Consider the following 17,644-nt stretch of genomic DNA (forward strand, 5'->3'; position numbering starts at 1 on the left):
AAGGCCACGCGGCCTAGCTGAAGAGGCCGTCGGCGACACAAAAAACCCTAATGCTCCTGATCCAAAGGAATCAAGCTGACTCCGCAATCGCGACCTGTCCTGCATGTCGAGGCCTCAAGGGGGATGCCGACTGCAAAAGGCCACCTAAGTGTGTCTTTGCTGCCCTCTGCTGAATGTAAAGCACCTTTGAAGATAGCCCTGGGTCCTATTTTGACCAGCTGCCGAGAGTCGAGGGAACCTTCTCCTTTTGTATTGATCTTTTCTTTCGAGCGATTGTATAAGGACAGTGTGACGACAGCGTCCGTGGCGAGAATGCTTCTTGATCGTACTATGTTGCCGACAATGCTATCACATGGGGGCTAGCCGTATGGCGGTGGCTCGGAAAGAAAATTTTGAGTTTATCACTTCCTTTGTTCCTAGCTGGTGGCATTTGGACCGAAAGTTATCGTGGTCAGTAGAGGGAAGAAAGAGCCTCGCGTCCGACCAGAGAAGTTGACCGTTCAGCCCCAAGGCCGCTAGTGTCTGGGCACGGCTATGGGGCCGAAACAAGCGGGGCGTAAATTTGGAAGAGGTAAGAGGTATTCTCATTTTTTTTCGACCATACTAAGGATCTTGAAATTATGACTGCGTTGTGTACTCTAATCGGGTTTACCAAAGACAGAATAATAATTTCTCGACTCGAAACTAGTCAGCAACTACACCTTGTTTGAAATTATCTGCAAGTGCCAGTCCAGATTTCAAAGAACGCCACTATGTCCTTACTCTCAATGCCGATTCTGGTGTCTGCAAATCGGACGAGATTGTTGGAAAGTCGCTACATCATGATATTCAGCAAGCTTTTCAACCGCTTCTTGATGAGATTGTCCAGATAACATCAACCAAGCAAAAAGATTCAAGCCCAATATGCCATCTAGTTAATCCGTCATGGTTCATGCTGGTTCATGGCCGGACCCCCGTGCTCAGTGAAGGAGGTCATGTTTCCATGACAGACGGCGGTTTAGTATATCCAACCAAAATGTCAGACACAGTTGTCATGCCAACTTCTAAGCATCACATGGATGTGTTCTTGGAAAGTAGGCGAACATATAGTACGAGGCTTTCAATGGACGCTCGGCTGAATGATTCCATGTTGCGGCCATTCTTCCGCTGGAGTCAAATCGATTCCAATGGTTGCCATGTGCGTTCTTGGAATTCGGTCGTCGGTCGCTTCCAAGGATGACTCTTCTTTACATGATGATGGTCTCGAGTTGGAGCAGGGTTCGGGATTCAATGTTGATCAACTGATTGTTCCCGGGGCTGTTCTCTTGGAATGTCCCCCCACCGTTGTTCGAGACCCACTCGGAACCATCCGCCGAGCGATATGCAGGCCACTACGAAGTGAAAGTACAGCTTTAATAATGTGAAAATGAATAATGAAATTGGTATATAGATAATTTGGCTGCCAAAAAAGCCAATGCAATGAGAAGATGATCCCTAAAGCCCCCAGAAACGCCAGAAACCCAATCCAACCCAAAAACAGACCGAACGCAACGCTCGCCACGCCAAAAACACATAAAACACACAAAACGTAACACACGACACACAACACACAACACACACATAATCTCATAATATACAACATACATAACACGGGGTTCATCAAATTCATGAAACGGAAATTCGTCTAATCTATACAGCTCACGTTCTATCGAGGCAGCTGCACCTACGAGAGATATCCAGACAGAACACACACAACTTTTGAAAACAGAACAGAAAAAGGAAGACATGACATGCGTGATGGAAATCGACGGCGCGCTTTTCGTGGTCCCAGTCCAAGGGACATTATGAAATGAAAAGACGTCTAAGGTGCCAAGACCAGGGCCAGCAGTGCCATGCGGCAGTACAGGCCATATCTCATCTGTGAGTATCATATTAGCAACTTCCTGGGTGTAGGGAAAGGGGAAATAGCGTACCTGGCGGAAGTAGGCAGCCCGCTGGTCGAAGTCGACCTCCTCGGAGATCTCAGCGTTGCGGGGCAGCGGGTGCATGACAACCATGTGGCTCTTGGCGTGCTTGAGCAAAGCGTTGTCAATGACGAAGCTGTTCTTCAGACGCTCGTACTGGGCGAGGTCGGCGAAGCGCTCCTTCTGCACACGGGTAGAGTACAAGATGTCGGAGCGGGCGACGATCTCGGGGGTCAGCTCCTCAGACTCGCAGATGAGCTTGCCAGAGGACACAAGCTGCTTGCGGATCTCCTCGGGAAGAGCTAGCTCCTTGGGGGAAACGAGCTGCACGCTAACCTCGTAGAAGCGGAGGAGCTTCAGCAGGGAGTGCACGGTACGGCCGTACTTGAGATCACCAGTGAAGGTGATGGTCAGGCCGTTGACGGTACCCAGCTCTTCACGGATAGTGAAGAGATCCAGGAAGGCCTGGGTGGGGTGCTCAATGGAGCCGTTACCGCCGTTGATGACGGGCACAGGAGAGAACTTGGCCGCAACATCAGTGCTGGTAGGGCTGGGGTGACGCAGAACAACGGCATCACCGTAGCAGCCGAGGGTGCGGATGGTGTCCTGAAGAGTCTCGCCCTTCTGGGTAGAAGAGTGCTCAGTGGAGATGGCGATAGTCCGTCCACCAAGACGCTGCATAGCAGCATCGAACGAGGCCGAAGTGCGGGTCGAAGGCTCGTAGAAGAGAGTGGTCAGAACACGTCCCTTGAGAATATCGAGGACACCCTGGCGCTGGACACCAAGACGCATCTCCTGCGCGACGGTGAACAGCAGGTGCAGATCAGCGCGAGAGAACTGGCTCACGGACAGCACGTGCTTGCCACGGAAGGGAGACCGAGCGAGCATGTCGTACAGGGAGGACGTTGCCTGAGAGGGGTACAGGGGAGGTCCAAGCTCGCCAGCAGATGGGACATTGGCATCCAAACCGCGGGTGCGGCGGCCGGGGGTGCCGGTCACGGAGATATGGCGGTCAAGAGAGCTCTCAGGGCGAACCATGGGGGTCATGGGCTTCTGCACAGGTGAGGTGGGGATGATCCGGTGGGAAGACATGTCGATTCCCTTGACAGCATCCTTGGTGATGGCACCGTCAAGGCAAGAGGTCTTGCCCTGGAAGACGACACGCTGGACGGAACCATGCATGGTCTTGCCGTTGAAGGGAGACCAGCCCTCGGAGCTCTGGAACACGTAAGGACGGTCAACCTCGATCTCAAGCGAGGTGTCAACCTGGTCGTGCAGCTCGAAGATCTGCTTCGGGTTCTCGTAGAGACGAGCGGTGATGTCCTCGACGGTCAGGCGGCCCTCAGCGACAGCGGTGAACAGTAGAGGAAGAGACTCGGCAATACCAGCCACGGGAGAGGCTTCCTTGTCAGCAACCTGGAAGGGAATGCTGCCAATGGAGAAGACATCGATAGTGCTCATGTGGTCCCACAGAGCCTTCTGGTCCTCAGCCGAAGGAAGAGAGCTGCAAGCGGGGAACTCCTCGTGAGAGAGGAACAGGCAGAAGATGGAGACGTCGCAAGTCACCTTCAGTCCCTTCTCCTTGCTCAGCGCAATGAGCTTGATATCCTCCTTGGAGGTCACACTCATGACGTGAATGTTGCGGCTGTGCAAAGAGGCCAGCAGCAGAATCGAGGCCAGGTCAGTGCCCTTAGCATCGGTGATCAGAGGCTTGCTCGAGGGCCAGGCTCCGAAGTGGTTGGTCACAGTAGCCACCTTGTTGATGTTGCCCGAAAGGTGGTTGAAGGGGATGAATAGAGAGCCAACCTCACCGGCGACCTGAGTGATCTGGTCGGAGTTGGAAGCAGTGGCAGCAACAGAGACGTTGAAGTCGCAGTAGGACTTGTCCTGAGCGTTCAATTGAACGATCTTCAGGTCACTGGTCTCGGTAACGGAGCTGTCAACGCCAACGGGCATGACACGGACCATGCTGAAACCAGCAGCGATCGAGGCCTTGGTGACCAACTCGAAGTCCTTGGAGCCGGGAGTAACAAGACCCGGGACGAAGGCGGCGATGTTGATCAGACCGGGGAGGACAACGGTGCGGTGGCTGGTCTGGAAGTCAGAGGTCTGGATGTTCAAAGGGAAGTGACGGGCGATAGCCTCAATCAGAATCTTCGCATTCTTGACGTTGGTAACCAGAGGAGTCTGGTAGTCCACAGCCATACGACGGGTACGGTAACCCTTGGACATGTAGTTGGCAGGGCGGCGGAAGCGGTTGGCAGACGGCAAGTTGATGTAAAGATCGATGAGGTTGTTCGACAAGTGCTGGGTCAGAGAGTACTCCGACTTGATGTCGTCCTCCTCACCAGGCAGGTGCTCCAGGTACTTGACGGTCACACCGTTCTCCTTCAGGAAATCGGCAGTACCAGAAGTGGCAAACAGGTTGTATCCGAGGTTGGACAGCTTCTGGATGGAAGGCAGCATCTCCAACTTCTCCTTGTAGGAACCAATAGAGAACAGGATGTTGCGCTTGGGGAGACGGAAGCCGGTGGACAGCAGAGCCTTGAGGTAAGCCTCGTACTTGTCACGACCGAAAGAAGCGACCTCACCAGTGGAGGCCATCTCAACACCCAGCACGGGATCGGCACCGGAAAGACGCGAGAAAGAGAACTGCGGCACCTTGACACCAACGTAGTCCTTGGGAACGTTGATAGGGGGTACTCCTGGAACGGAATGCCAATCATAGCCTTGGTAGCCATCTCGATCAGGTCGACACCCATAACCTTGGACACAAAGGGGAACGAACGAGAAGCACGAACGTTGCACTCAATGACCTTGATGTCATTGTCCTTGGCAATGAACTGGATGTTGTAGGGACCAGTGACGTTCAGAGCGTTACCGATCTTGCGGGTCGCCTCAACAATGCGGCGCATAGTCTCCTCACTCAGGTCCTGGGGAGGCAGGATGAGGGTAGCATCACCAGAGTGAACACCAGCGTTCTCAACGTGCTCAGAGATGAAGTGGCCAACCATGACACCGTTGCGGGCCACAGCATCCATCTCGATTTCCTTGGCGTTCTCAATGTACTTGGTGATGACGACCGGGTGCTCGCGAGAAACATCGGCAGCCTGGTTCAGGTAGCTGGCCAAATCGTGCTCGGAGTAAACAGTGTTCATGGCAGCACCAGAAAGGACGTAGGAGGGACGGACCAGCACGGGGTAGCTGACCTTGTCGCAGAACTCGCGGGCCTCATCAATGCTGGTGAGCTCCTTCCAGGCAGGCTGGTCAACCTCAATACGATCCAGCATGCGCGAGAACTTATAACGGTTCTCAGCGCCGTCAATCATCTCAGGAGAGGTACCCAGAATGTTGACGTTGAGGCGGTGCAGAGGCAGAGCGATGTTGTTCGGGGTCTGACCACCCATAGAGATGATGACACCGCTCGAAGACTCAAGCTGGTAGATGTCAAGGACAGTCTCCAGGTTGATGTTCTCGAAGTAAAGACGGTCAGCCTCGTCGTAATCGGTACTGACGGTCTCAGGGTTGTAGTTGACCATGATGGTCTTGTGACCCTGCTCGCGGAGAGTGCGGATAGTGCGGACAGAGCACCAATCGAACTCGACAGAGGAACCAATACGGTACACACCAGAGCCAAGAACCATGATACCGTGGTCGTCGAAGGTCAGGTCGTGCTCAATGGCGTTGTAAGTCAGGTAAAGGTAGTTGGTCACAGCCGGGAACTCAGCAGCAACAGTGTCGATCTGCTTGACGATGGGCATGATGCCAGCTTCAACACGCATGCGGCGAATAGCCAGCTCGTTAGAGCTCAAGAACTTGGCAAGCTGACGATCGGAGAAACCGAGCTGCTTGGCCTGGCGAATCATGTTGATAGGAACCGTGGTAGCGTTGAAGGCAACCATGGACTTGCTAAAGTCGCTCAAGCCCTTGAGGCGGGTCAGGAACCACTTGTCGATGTTGGTCAGCTTCCAAATGTCGTCAACGCTGTAGCCGGTGTGCATGGCATTAGCGATGGCGAACAGACGCTGGTCGGAAGGAGTCTGGAGCTCGGCCTTAATGGACATGAGGGCACTGGTCTCGTTGAAGCCCAGGTTGTGGAAGTCAACGGAACGAATAGCCTTTTGGATGGCTTCTTCGAAGGTACGGCCAATGCTCATGACCTCACCAACACTCTTCATGGAGGAACCAAGCTGGGTAGAAACGCGAGTGAACTTCTTGAGATCCCAACGGGGAATCTTGACCACACAGTAGTCGAGCGAAGGCTCGAAGCAAGCACAGGTGGACCTGGTGACAGAGTTCTTGATCTCGTTGAGAGGAATACCCAGACCCAGCTTAGCAGCAATGAAGGCAAGCGGGTAGCCAGTAGCCTTGGAGGCAAGGGCCGAGGAACGGGACAGACGGGCGTTGACCTCAATGATGCAGTACTCCTTGGAGAAAGGGTTAAGGGCGTACTGGATGTTACATTCACCGACAACACCAAGGTGACGAATGACATTGACAGCGGTGGTCCGCAGCATGTTGTAGTCTTCATCCGAGAGGGTCTGGGAGGGGGCGACGACAATGGAGTCACCAGTGTGAATGCCGAGGGGATCGAAGTTCTCCATGTTGCAGACGGTGATACAGTTGTCCTGGGCATCCCGGACGACTTCGTACTCGACTTCCTTCCAGCCCTTCATACTGCGCTCGATCAGCACCTGAGGGCTGACAGCCAGAGCCTTGGTGCAAAGCTCCTTCAGCTGCTCCATGTTGTCGGCGAAACCACTGCCGAGGCCACCCAGAGCGTAAGCGGCACGCACAATGACGGGGAAGCCGATGTTCTCTACGACACGCAGCGACTCCTCAATGGTCGAGGCAGAAGCGGACTTGGCACACTTCTCTTGAATGGAATCCATGCTGCGAGCGAACAGCTCACGGTCCTCAGTGGTGATGATGGTGTCAATGGGGGTACCCAGAACCTGAACACCGAGGCTCTCGAACTCATCTTTCAGTTGGATACCGACTGAAAGGGCAGTCTGTCCACCGAAGGTGACGTAGATGGCATCGGGGCGCTCGTGCTTGATGACCTTGCGAACAAACTCGGCGTTAACAGGCAGGAAGTAGACCTTGTCGGCCAAACCCTTGGAAGTCTGAATGGTGGCAATGTTGGGGTTGATCAAGATTGTGTAGATACCCTCCTCCTTCAACGCCTTGATAGCCTGACTACCAGAGTAATCGAACTCTCCAGCTTGTCCAATGCTCAGACCACCACTGCCCAGAACAAGGACCTTCTTGACATGCACACGGGGAGCAGCCTTGACGTTATCAGCCTTGACACCACCGGGGAACTCGACGGGCTTGGTGAGAGCCTCGGTAGAGGCAAGGGTCTGCTGAATAGTGTTGATGAAGACGTCAAACAGGTACTCAGTATCCCGGGGACCAGGGGTACTCTCGGGGTGGAACTGGACACTGAAGAAGGGGCGGCTGGTGTGACGGATACCCTCGTTGCTACCGTCGTTGGCGTTGACGAACAGCTCCTCCCAGCCGTCCTGGAGGCTGGAAGCGTCCACGGCGTAACCGTGATTCTGAGAGGTGATGTGGCACTTGCCGGAGAGCAAGCTAGTGCAGGGAATGTTGTGACCGCGGTTACCGAACTTCATCTTGCTGGTGGTAGCGCCAACCGAGCGAGCGATCAGCTGGTGACCGAGACAGATACCAAAGACGGGTGTGCGAGCATCCTTCAAGGTCTTGGACAGGTTGTTGATGGTGGTGGTCAGACTGGCAGGGTCACCGGGACCGTTCGAGACGAACAGACCGTCGTAGTCCTTTCCAGCGAGGGTAGGGAAGTCGTAGTCCCAAGGGACGACCAAGACCTCAACACCACGGGCAAGAAGGCAGCGGAGCTGGTTGTGTTTCATACCAACGTCCAAGCACAGAACGCGGACGGGGCGTCCCGAGGGGTGCTTGAGGGCAACATTCTCGGGGGGTGTGAAGAGCTGGGGCTCACGGACGGAGACTGCAGTCGAAACAATTGTTGTCAGAAACACAGTTCTCTGGATTTATTTACCGGTAGATCAGAATAACTCACCCTCAGCGACAAGGTTCTTGGTGTTGGGGTCCACCCAGTCGATCTGTTCAAATTGCGACTTCCAGTTTGCCTCGTCCACAGCGGCGGTGGCGCCAGTGTTCTGGAGCAGCATACGACCAAGCATGCTACCCTTCTGGCGAATGCGCTTGGTCAGCGCACGGGTGTCGACACCGTGCATGGCGGGAACACCCTGCTCCTTGAGCCATTGGCCCAAAGAGGACTTGGCCAGGAAGTGGGAGAAGTCCTCGCCGGCGTAAGTGGCCACCACCAAGGCAGCGACGTGGATCTGAGTCGACTCGAAGTACTTGGGCAAAGTCTTGAGCAGCTCGTCCATCTGCTCGCGGTCCGGCACACCATAGTTACCGACAAGCGGGAAGGTAATGACCAGAATCTGTCCGCGGTATGAGGGGTCGGTAATGGACTCGGGATAACCGACCATACCAGTCTGGAAGACCAATTCACCGGACACGCTCTTCTCCGCACCGAAGTTGTAACCCTGGTAGACTGTGCCATCCTCCAGCTCGAGGGCCACGAGGCGGTCACTGCCACCCCGGACGGGGATGGAGGCCGGGGCAATCAAGGCACCAGAGGCCATCTTGGGCAGCAGGTTGGTGTTCTGGTAAGCTACTGCGCCGCCCAACTTGGGACTAGTCGGGGAAGTCAATTCCTCGTTAGGAATTGACTGGGACATCGGAATTGGAGAAGCGAGAAAGAGGGGACGAGTCCTCTCGAGGACGTTCTGAGCGAGTGCAGGTGCCTCTACTGCAACATCAACCAGAAGGACTTTCTCGAGTGATTTTTTTGGGTGTCCTTTTTGGGAATTTTATTGACGAAGTGGGGGGAGGAGTAATTAGAAGAGATGAGAGAGAACAGCTGCAAGAGCTGGGGGTATGAAGAAAGAAGAAGAAGTTTGTGGCAGAATAAAATTTTCGTGCCACTGAGGGCCCACCGGTTCCGGTGTTGAGTGGGGCTCACCGCCTCAGAGTTTTCGCACTGATTCGGCAGTGTGGAAGCCCATAGTAATACCTAGTCGAGTAGTACTGTGTATACGACGTACGATAATGGTCTATGCTTTAGATTGTAGTATTTGGGAGGCGATCTTGGAGAGCGTCCGGGTTTGATTGTGATCTTCCTGGCCTCCATGCAAAAGATTCCCCTCGCAAAGCTCGCCCTGCAGTGCATGCAGGCGGTGAGTGCTGATAAGCCCGATAGGCGGAGATGCGGCGATGCTTGCAGTAGATGTATTCTATCGGACACTGCTATTGAAGCTAGATACTTCTCAGGTCGGCATGAAGTTCAGATGAAGTATTGGGAAGAGTTCATGCATAGGTTCCAGAGCCTGAGTATGGATGGCTGAGGGCCGATCGCGCAGCATAATGACGGAAGAGGACCACATTTCGGGCCGTTTGGCTGGTCCGCCCTATTATTCGAGTCTAGTGCGAACCGAGATGCTATGACAGACACTTGACCTAAATGGTATTTCGATGTTTACAGCCCGTCTGCAATCCGCCTTGGGGGGTTCCACGATCGAGTTTACCTAGTATGTCCGTAGCTCTTTGACCTGACAACATTGTGGTAGTGAACACCTCTGCTACCTTCAACCTAGGATATCTATCTTCTATGTAATATACAGTATATATATATATTCAACTTCGAAGGTTTCCTTATCGTACATATACATATGTCGGTGTGAACCACTTGGACTGCCCACCACTAGGACTCTAGGAAGAAAGCCAGAAAAAGAAAAGAAAAAAAGTCAAACCCAGTCATTTGCAAGTTATCTGCAAGTCTCGTTGGTGTTAAACCTGAATAGGAAGAATGGGGGGTCAGCTGCACCTGTGAAGACCGCGCACAATGACGTGTGGAGCTGCTCTAGATCTGCGATAGCTCCGACTCGTGTGTTTAATCGCGCTCGATCATTTTCTTCTGGAGACCCCGGATTACCTTCTTACCCCCTTCACCGCTTGCCGTGCTCTTGCCCTGGTTCCAAAGTCATATCGAGGCCCAGCTGCCCCTCTATCATTCGAATGTTGTAAAATATACCTCCCCTCAACATACTTCGGTCATGCACAGACCCACGTGAACTCCTCGCTTCACACTATGCTAGCCTCTTTGCTTCGTCCAAAAGGACGGCGGGATCGCATTGACCAGACGCCTTTCTCCTCCCCGTTTACACCCAGTGAAACCTCTCCGTGGTTTCGAGCGGCCGCGCGACGCGTTCCGCCGCGCGCTCGCGATGCCAACCACAGCAGTGAAGACGACGCGCCAGAACTCGAGGAGATCGACGAGGAAATGGACGAGGACTGGGTTGGGGAAGAGGACGAGGAAGACGATGGGCCGGTCGAGTCAACCCCTCTCTTGCCCCTGTTCTCCTCGTCGCATTTGGGTACGCGGGACCAGATTAACCACAATGAGAGCAAATGGTTAACGAGAGATTGCTACAGATGCCCTGCCCGTGTACGATATCACCCATGCTATCCGTCCCTTAATCGCCTCTCGATGCGAGACAACCTTGACCTGGGACCAACTGCGCTCACCTCAAGTCTCACAGTTCCTCGTCAAGCCGATCCAGCAGAAAATTATGGCGGCACACTTCTCACGAGCCACCCTCTATGCTTTGATGGCCAATTGCCTGCAGTTCGAAAAGGAAATCCAACTCAGCCCTGGCAACAGTGGTGCTAATCAGACCAGAGCGATGGTAAGCGAGCTGCTTGCCATCAAGTTATTGCGGGAATACACAACCAGGGAATTGATCGACGCCTTGTCCTATGAGTTCTATCCTCTCCAGGGTCAGGATCCCGCTGCTGCATGGTCACCTAGCCCACAGGGAAGGCGATTGGCAGGCTCGGCCCGTGTATCGTGTCTGGAGGTGGCCATTCGTGCCCAGGCCAAGCGATTCCTGGCCCATCCGGTAGTGGTGCAGCAATTGGAGGCCATTTGGGCCGGCACGATCGTCTTCCATTCTGCTGCCGATCACCTCCATCGCCAGGGGAACAGAGCTACCGCTGGCGATCTGGACTACGGGACGTCGTTGGACCAGAGTGGAAACCAGGTGCCTATCCCTCGCAGTGCACAGCACAGGCGGTCCGTGACTTTGTACAATCCTCGCGACGCATCATTATTCAAACTCTCGCGATTACGGGTTCCGCGCTATCGCCAATTTCTCTCGACATTGTCTTTCGCAGTCTTACTTGGACTGTTTTTGGCGGTTTTAAGTCAAAAGAGTCGGTCGATCACATCCCTCGAGATCTTGTTCTGGTTCTGGAGCGCGGGATTCATGCTGGACGAGATCGTCGGATTCAACGAGCAGGGATTCAGCCTTTACCTTATGAGCTTTTGGAACCTTTTTGACCTGGGTATTCTGTTGCTGCTCTTCTGTTACTGCTGCCTTCGGATCTATGGGACTTTTTTGACATATCCGCGTAACCGTGATTTGGCCGACCTAGCATACGATATCCTGGCTGCTAATGCAGTACTGCTGTTTCCGCGTCTCTTTTCGATTCTTGACCATTATCGCTATTTCTCCCAACTGCTGATTGCGTTCCGCATTATGGCCGCGGATCTGATTGCGGTCTTCGTACTTATCGTGATTGCATGCAGTGGCTTCTTCGTCGCCTTCTTGTCTTTTGGAAACGATAACTCACCGAGAACAGTGGCCTACGGTTTATTCCAGATGCTTATGGGCTTTACACCCACTGCATGGGCCATGTGGGAAGATTACAACTTCGTGGGAAGGGCAATTTTGACGCTCTTCCTCTTTATATGTCATTTCGTGGTGGTGACCATACTAATCACTGTCCTCACCAACTCCTTCATGAGAATTGTTCAAAATGCCAACCAGGAGCATCAATTCTTGTTTGCTGTCAACACGATTTCAATGGTAAAATCCGATGCCCTGTTTTCCTACGTGGCCCCGGCAAATACTATCGCTTGGCTTGTGACGCCTTTGCGATCTGCAATGCCGTTCCGTCAGTTCATTAAACTCAACCGAACGATCATCAAAATCACTCACCTACCGATTCTTTTCACTATTTGCCTGTACGAGAGGGCGATTCTCAGTCGCCAAGTAATTGAGCCGATAGATCTGGTTGAAACCACGTCCCGTGAAGAAGCATCAGGCCGCCCGCAAAATCGGCCACCTAGTCGGTTCCGTGGATTTAGCTCAAAAGCACACCCTCTGGTGCGAGAGCCATCTGTTGCGACGTATCAGAAAGACCGGGCGCTAGAGGAGGTGTTCCGAAGGCCGTTTGGGGAAGAAGGGATGCATGAGCGGCGACCCAGTAGCATTCTGAAGCGCCAGACAAATAATGTGATCAAAGACTGGATGCAGGAAATCGGCTCTGGCCCTGCTCACACTCCCGATGAACAAGACTCAGCCGTCCTTGAAATGCCTCCGCGTCGACCTCGGCTCCCCTTCCGGAAGACATTGACTACGCATGGTCGGAACTTCACTGAGACTACTCGTTCGGTGGCATCAAATCCGGAGGACCGAGTCAGTCATATTGTCAGCCCTCCGTTCCGACCTCGTCGCGAATCGGTCTCCCCGACTCGCACCCGGCAGTTCTCGCAGCACACGGATATGGAGGGAGATGACGAGCTAACTAGTGACGACGAGGACTCGCATGGCAAACAGTCGGACAAGGGATCCATCGATGACGACAAGCATATCATAAGCACCGAAAAGACGACACCCAAATTTTACAGCTCTCGACCATCCACCGCACGAGTGTCGCGCCGTGGCAGCCCCACGCGTCGGCCCATGCACGCTCGAAATGCATCTGGCATCACCATGCTCTACAATCCGCTCGAGTCGCCGAAAGAAAGGACAGAGGGTCGTAGCATCCCTCTACGAACGCATGACGACTCTTCCGATGACGAGAATCCCGCTCTCGTGTCTGCGTCCGTTGACCAAGGCACGATGAGGAAACATGCACTGAAGGCGATCATGGCTCGCAACATGTCTGGCGGTTTGAACCCAATGTCTGTTCCAGAGCTCGACTACCTCTCTGACCGCCCTTCCGCACGACGTCAGCGGTCTTTGCTGTTTGATCTCGGATCTGATCTGGGGGATAACAGAGCAGTGGCTGGCGGTTTTGCGGGTGCCATTCCAGGCAGTTTCAATACCCAGATTGCACTCGCCACTGGGGGTATCCGCCGGGATCTGCCTAATCAAGACATGCTGAGCAAATTAGTATTGGCTCGCATGAACAACATTGAAGAAGGCTTCCGCGAAGTGATCAAAGAAGTCAAAGACCTCGCACGCGGGGGATCTAGTCGCAGTCGCAGTCGCAGCCGGTCCGACCTGCTTCGAACAGCCGGACGCGAGAAGGAAAAGAAGAAGCGAGGGGAGAAGAAAGACACCAAGAAGCGCAGGCCGAACTTGGAGGAGAATCAGGAGACGCGCGTCGGGAACCCCGAAGCGTAATTATTTGTACATTTGATTAGAACTTGTATATGTATCGCGGGCGGCAATTGTCCTTAATTTCGTCATTCAAGTTTTCCACCTTTTGAACTGCGCCGAACATACATAGAAGATACCAATTTGGATATTGCTCAATTAGGGCGAACCCCTCGCCGCTTTGTACCCACCGAGCACAACCCAAAAATTACTGCCGATTTTCGGGGTCTCCAGTATTCTCGGAGTCTCCGCATGATAACCACTTGATAGTCTCAATAATTGGATTACCCTGGTTATCAATTTCCAAGATATACCATATCCATCATTTGGGAACGGTTGCCCATCTCATACTGGGGTTGCACGCCTATTCCGACACCGTCAATCCCCGCAGCCCGAAATGGCCTCAAAAAAACCATCCATTCTCCCGGCGGACATCATGGAGGCCCAATTGTCCACAATTGACCTCCTAGAAGCGATGTTCCCATCCCCGGGCGAGCTGGAAATCCCCGAGTCTACAACGCAGTGCGTTGGGAAACTCCGGAACTGGTGCCAGGATCCGACTTCCACACCATCTGGGATACCTCCAAGTATATCTCTCGTCGTCTGCCTCCCGATTTCAGACGGAGAGAAAACAATCCAGGTCAATATCTCAGTTCCATTACACTGCGAGGACCCAGAGACAGGCTGTGACGAGCCGCCATCATTAGGCTATTCACTCCGACAACCGGACTGGATGTCTAAAGCCGAAGTCGCCAGACTTGCCCCCTCAATACCACAAGGTGATGCTCTCGAGGCTTTCGAGTACATCCAAGAAGAAGCTCGTCGCTTTATTGAAGAGAAGCAGTCCCAATCACGAACTGCAACGTCAGAAGAAAGTTCCAAAGGACCGCTCGTCAGAGTCTGGTTCTATTTCCCATCCTTGTCAACGCGGAAAAAGAGGGACGATATGGTTAATCTCGCACCAGGCTATTCTCTGACTGGCTTTGTACTTGCGGGCAAACCGGGTGTATTATGTCTCGAGGGTGCGTCGATGGATATCGATGCTTATATGAGCTTCATCAAAACACATTCGTGGGGTGATATCCCAAGTCATCAGAAAAAGGTTAGCGAGAGATTCCGACAGACAGAGGGGATTGAGAGGGTATTTTCCGGAATGGAAGAAATCACGGATTCACTGGGAGAAAGAGGCGGACAACGCGCCAATCGTGGGGATATGCAGGCTTTGGAGGCGTGGTTAAGGACGAAGGGGCTCCACGAGGCCTTTGAAAATGTAATATTCTAGTCCACTATCTGTCGATAGAAGCGACCGCGACGTGTATTGTCGCTGTATACATGAAATGGACGCCTTTTACCGAATCATGGTGTCCAGCATAGGTTGGTAGACCTCGAGAGATACAAGTAGCAGTCCCTTTATTAGCTCTTCGTCTGTTTTGCTCACTATTATTATCATTGTACTGTAACTTCCGCGTATGTCACTCAAGTCTCGCTTCGTGGAGTCGGCTATATCTTGCATGGTGGAGCGAAGGTCTGATTGCCCGGGTTCGTTTGAATAGCATCGGCATTTTACATTGCTTCCATTCCCTGTTTAGGGGTCTGGGTCCGGGTCAACTGGCAATCAACTATGGTAAAAATGATGGGAACATGATTTTTATTGGATTTAGGCGTAAGTGTCAATATATATGCAGAAGTAATTTGCCGTAGAGCAGGAATCCCGAGATTTATGGGCGGATCATTTTAGAGCTTCCTCTGAATCACGACTAGCTCGGCAATCAGATTATCAGTGTCATGATCAAGAGCTCATGAGGCAAGATCAGGTCCATCGAAATCATATAAAGTGTCTAGGCAAGTGGCGATAAGCGGTGCGACCGAGATGCGACGAGAGCAAGTATAAGAAGCCCTACAGGTCCACAAACCCATAGTAGGACGCTGATCTTTACACAGTAAAGTTCGAAATCAATTTGGCCTCCACCTTCTCTCTTTCTTTGTTTCTCAAGGCCCCACCTATAGTGCACTAAGCCGGATTTGGACATTTGTCGATGTACCATCGACGAGCTGGCAGAAATTACAGTAATCTCATCTTTTGGCATTTAGAATATTCTTATCCCTTTCAATCACACAAATTATTGCCAAGTCAGTCGTTCATCCACATCGTGGCACAGACAGTGGCGAGTGTTCCGCCTTGCAGTAATATTCGAAGTCAGATTGATCTACAGATTCTTGAATTGATTCGTGAACCCCAAAAAGCAGACATCTCTTCCGGGTTGTTAGCCCCGGTCCCCGAATAACCCCGCAGAAGCATGTGGATTTCCATATTTCAACACTTCACTTCATCTTGCTCATTAAAATGTGTAGCCCGGGGCGACACTCGTCCCCCATCATGGATTGGACCAAACTACCCCCAGAAGTGCTCGAGATAATCCTCACACATCTAGATCTTGACACAGTCAAGGCTCTTCGTCTAACAGACCGAAAGCTCGCAGACAAGTGCATTGGACCCCGTTTTTTAAGCTCCATTCAACAACCCATATTTGATGTATCGTCGCACAGCCTTCGTTCTCTTTATGCCTTGGCTTGCAACCCTGCCCTCAGCAACATGATCTATTCTCTAACCTTCTTGGCCATTAGCCTTCACTCTTCCGAATTAATGAAGAACGTGAGTTCTGCAAAACGTACTGTGCGGAAATCCCACGGGTCCTTTGTTACAGCGACCACGGTAGCCTATCCCCCCGAGGAACTTTCAAACGCCAAAAACGATCTGAACTGGTTGCGAGGACAGAAAAAAGCAAGAGCCAATGAGTTGTCGAGTGAGATGATTGAACTTATTCATTTTGCGCTCAAAGGGTTTGGCGAGTTGAATTCTATACAATTAGATGGTGCGGTCATCACCGGACGTACGCAGAGAGAATCGACATGGAATGATGAATGGCATCCGCTCTGGAAGCGAGGCTCGCATGTATTCTCTTTGGTTATAACAGCCATGGCGCAGAGCGGGATCTCGGTGAAGAAATTCGATGCATATCGCAGTACTCCTAGATGCTGCATTCCATCTGGTGATATCACCACCTATGCATCAAGTCTCAATCCAAGTCAGCTAGGGCTAGTGGGCAAGGGCCTGGAATCACTCAAGCTGAGTATATCTGCGGAGGTACAGAATGCTCGTGACCTTGCCAATGCTCTTAAGATAGTTGGGCCAGATGAATACACACCAGATGGACTTTTATCACGCGATGATCCTGGTGCAGAGCTAGCTGATGGCACACCGGGGATTACACCCCTACTCAAGTCTGTGTCTGCTCTTCGAGAGCTAGATTTGTCTTTTCGCCATACGCTGAAAGACGGGACAACGGACAGCTACGACCGGATCATTGAAAGTATCGCCCATGAAACCCAGTTCCCGATACTAGAAAAATGTGCATATTCTGGATTCCTGGCAAAAAGGGATTCGATTCTGCTATTTCTACAGAAGCATCCCGACCTCCGCTCTTTCACATTACATGAGTGTGTTTTGACCACTGGGTCATGGACACCCATTTTTTCTCATCTAGACCAATCGATGCCAAGGCTCGAAAACGTCAGCTTCTCGAACTTGTATGGAAAACATAAACAGGAAGAGGAGGGCAAGCAGGAAGTTGATGGGTTGGTGAGTCTACAACCAATTTGGGACACCAATCGGCCACCGCTTTGGGACAGCTTTTCAATACCTGGAGGGAGGAAAGTGTACACTAGGAGCTTCAATCGCGAAGAATTGAAGAAAGGGCTTGGGTTTCAGCCATTGAGAATAGGAATGGGACGACCTAAAGGGTCTCCTGAGTTAATGCGGTGGAGGAACTCTCGGAGAGCGTTTTATGGACCTCCATAGTGCTGTGAAGTACCTGAAGATTCTCTTGAAGATTCTCTTGAAGATCTCTCTTATTGAGAAATTCTCTCCTCTTGCCAATAAGTTTGAATATGAGCTTCAGTGGGATCTCGAAACGCGCAAGTCGCATTTTGAAGCCTAGTGATGTCTAATTGATTGATCCGCTTCGAAACACTTTTCCTCTTTGTAGTGCTCCCCACTTGCCCTGGCGGAGCAGCTCCAGCGTTTAGCATTTTATCAAATCAAGACACAAATACTTCTTGTATAGTTGTAGAGAAGTCATTATTATCCATCTGGTCTCAACAAATTGTGATAATTATTGTTTTTTTTAGCGTTCAAATTCTTGGAGATGTATAATTGGTAGATACAATGATACTAAAAAT

General features: G+C 52.1%; 4 protein-coding genes across 4 annotated transcripts; 3 read left to right on the forward strand and 1 right to left on the reverse strand.

The window, feature by feature from the left end:
• Positions 1-1,840: 1,840 nt before the first annotated feature.
• Positions 1,841-8,698, reverse strand: N7443_000132 (bifunctional carbamoylphosphate synthetase/aspartate transcarbamylase; the record flags this gene model as incomplete). Its single annotated transcript, XM_056880188.1, has 4 exons — positions 1,841-1,897; positions 1,953-4,648; positions 4,702-7,935; positions 8,008-8,698. The coding sequence occupies 4 exons, from the start codon at positions 8,696-8,698 to the stop codon at positions 1,841-1,843; spliced, it is 6,678 nt and encodes a 2,225-aa protein (XP_056745426.1).
• A 1,409-nt stretch (positions 8,699-10,107) lies between these two features.
• N7443_000133 (uncharacterized protein) lies at positions 10,108-13,432 on the forward strand (the record flags this gene model as incomplete). The annotated part of the gene is made up of 2 exons (XM_056880189.1): positions 10,108-10,393; positions 10,452-13,432. 2 exons carry the CDS (start codon positions 10,108-10,110, stop codon positions 13,430-13,432), a joined length of 3,267 nt encoding a protein of 1,088 aa, XP_056745427.1.
• Positions 13,433-13,802: 370 nt separating this feature from the next.
• N7443_000134 (DUF1115 domain protein) lies at positions 13,803-14,687 on the forward strand (the record flags this gene model as incomplete). The annotated part of the gene is made up of 1 exon (XM_056880190.1): positions 13,803-14,687. One exon carries the CDS (start codon positions 13,803-13,805, stop codon positions 14,685-14,687), a length of 885 nt encoding a protein of 294 aa, XP_056745428.1.
• A 1,062-nt stretch (positions 14,688-15,749) lies between these two features.
• Positions 15,750-17,403, forward strand: N7443_000135 (Protein pyrABCN; the record flags this gene model as incomplete). Its single annotated transcript, XM_056880191.1, has 2 exons — positions 15,750-17,041; positions 17,265-17,403. 2 exons carry the CDS (start codon positions 15,750-15,752, stop codon positions 17,401-17,403), a joined length of 1,431 nt encoding a protein of 476 aa, XP_056745429.1.
• Positions 17,404-17,644: the final 241 nt, after the last annotated feature.

This window comes from Penicillium atrosanguineum, assembly GCF_028827265.1.
Source record: "Penicillium atrosanguineum strain IBT 20685 chromosome Unknown utg000001l_segment0_segment0, whole genome shotgun sequence".
Classification (NCBI taxonomy): Eukaryota; Fungi; Ascomycota; class Eurotiomycetes; order Eurotiales; family Aspergillaceae; genus Penicillium; species Penicillium atrosanguineum.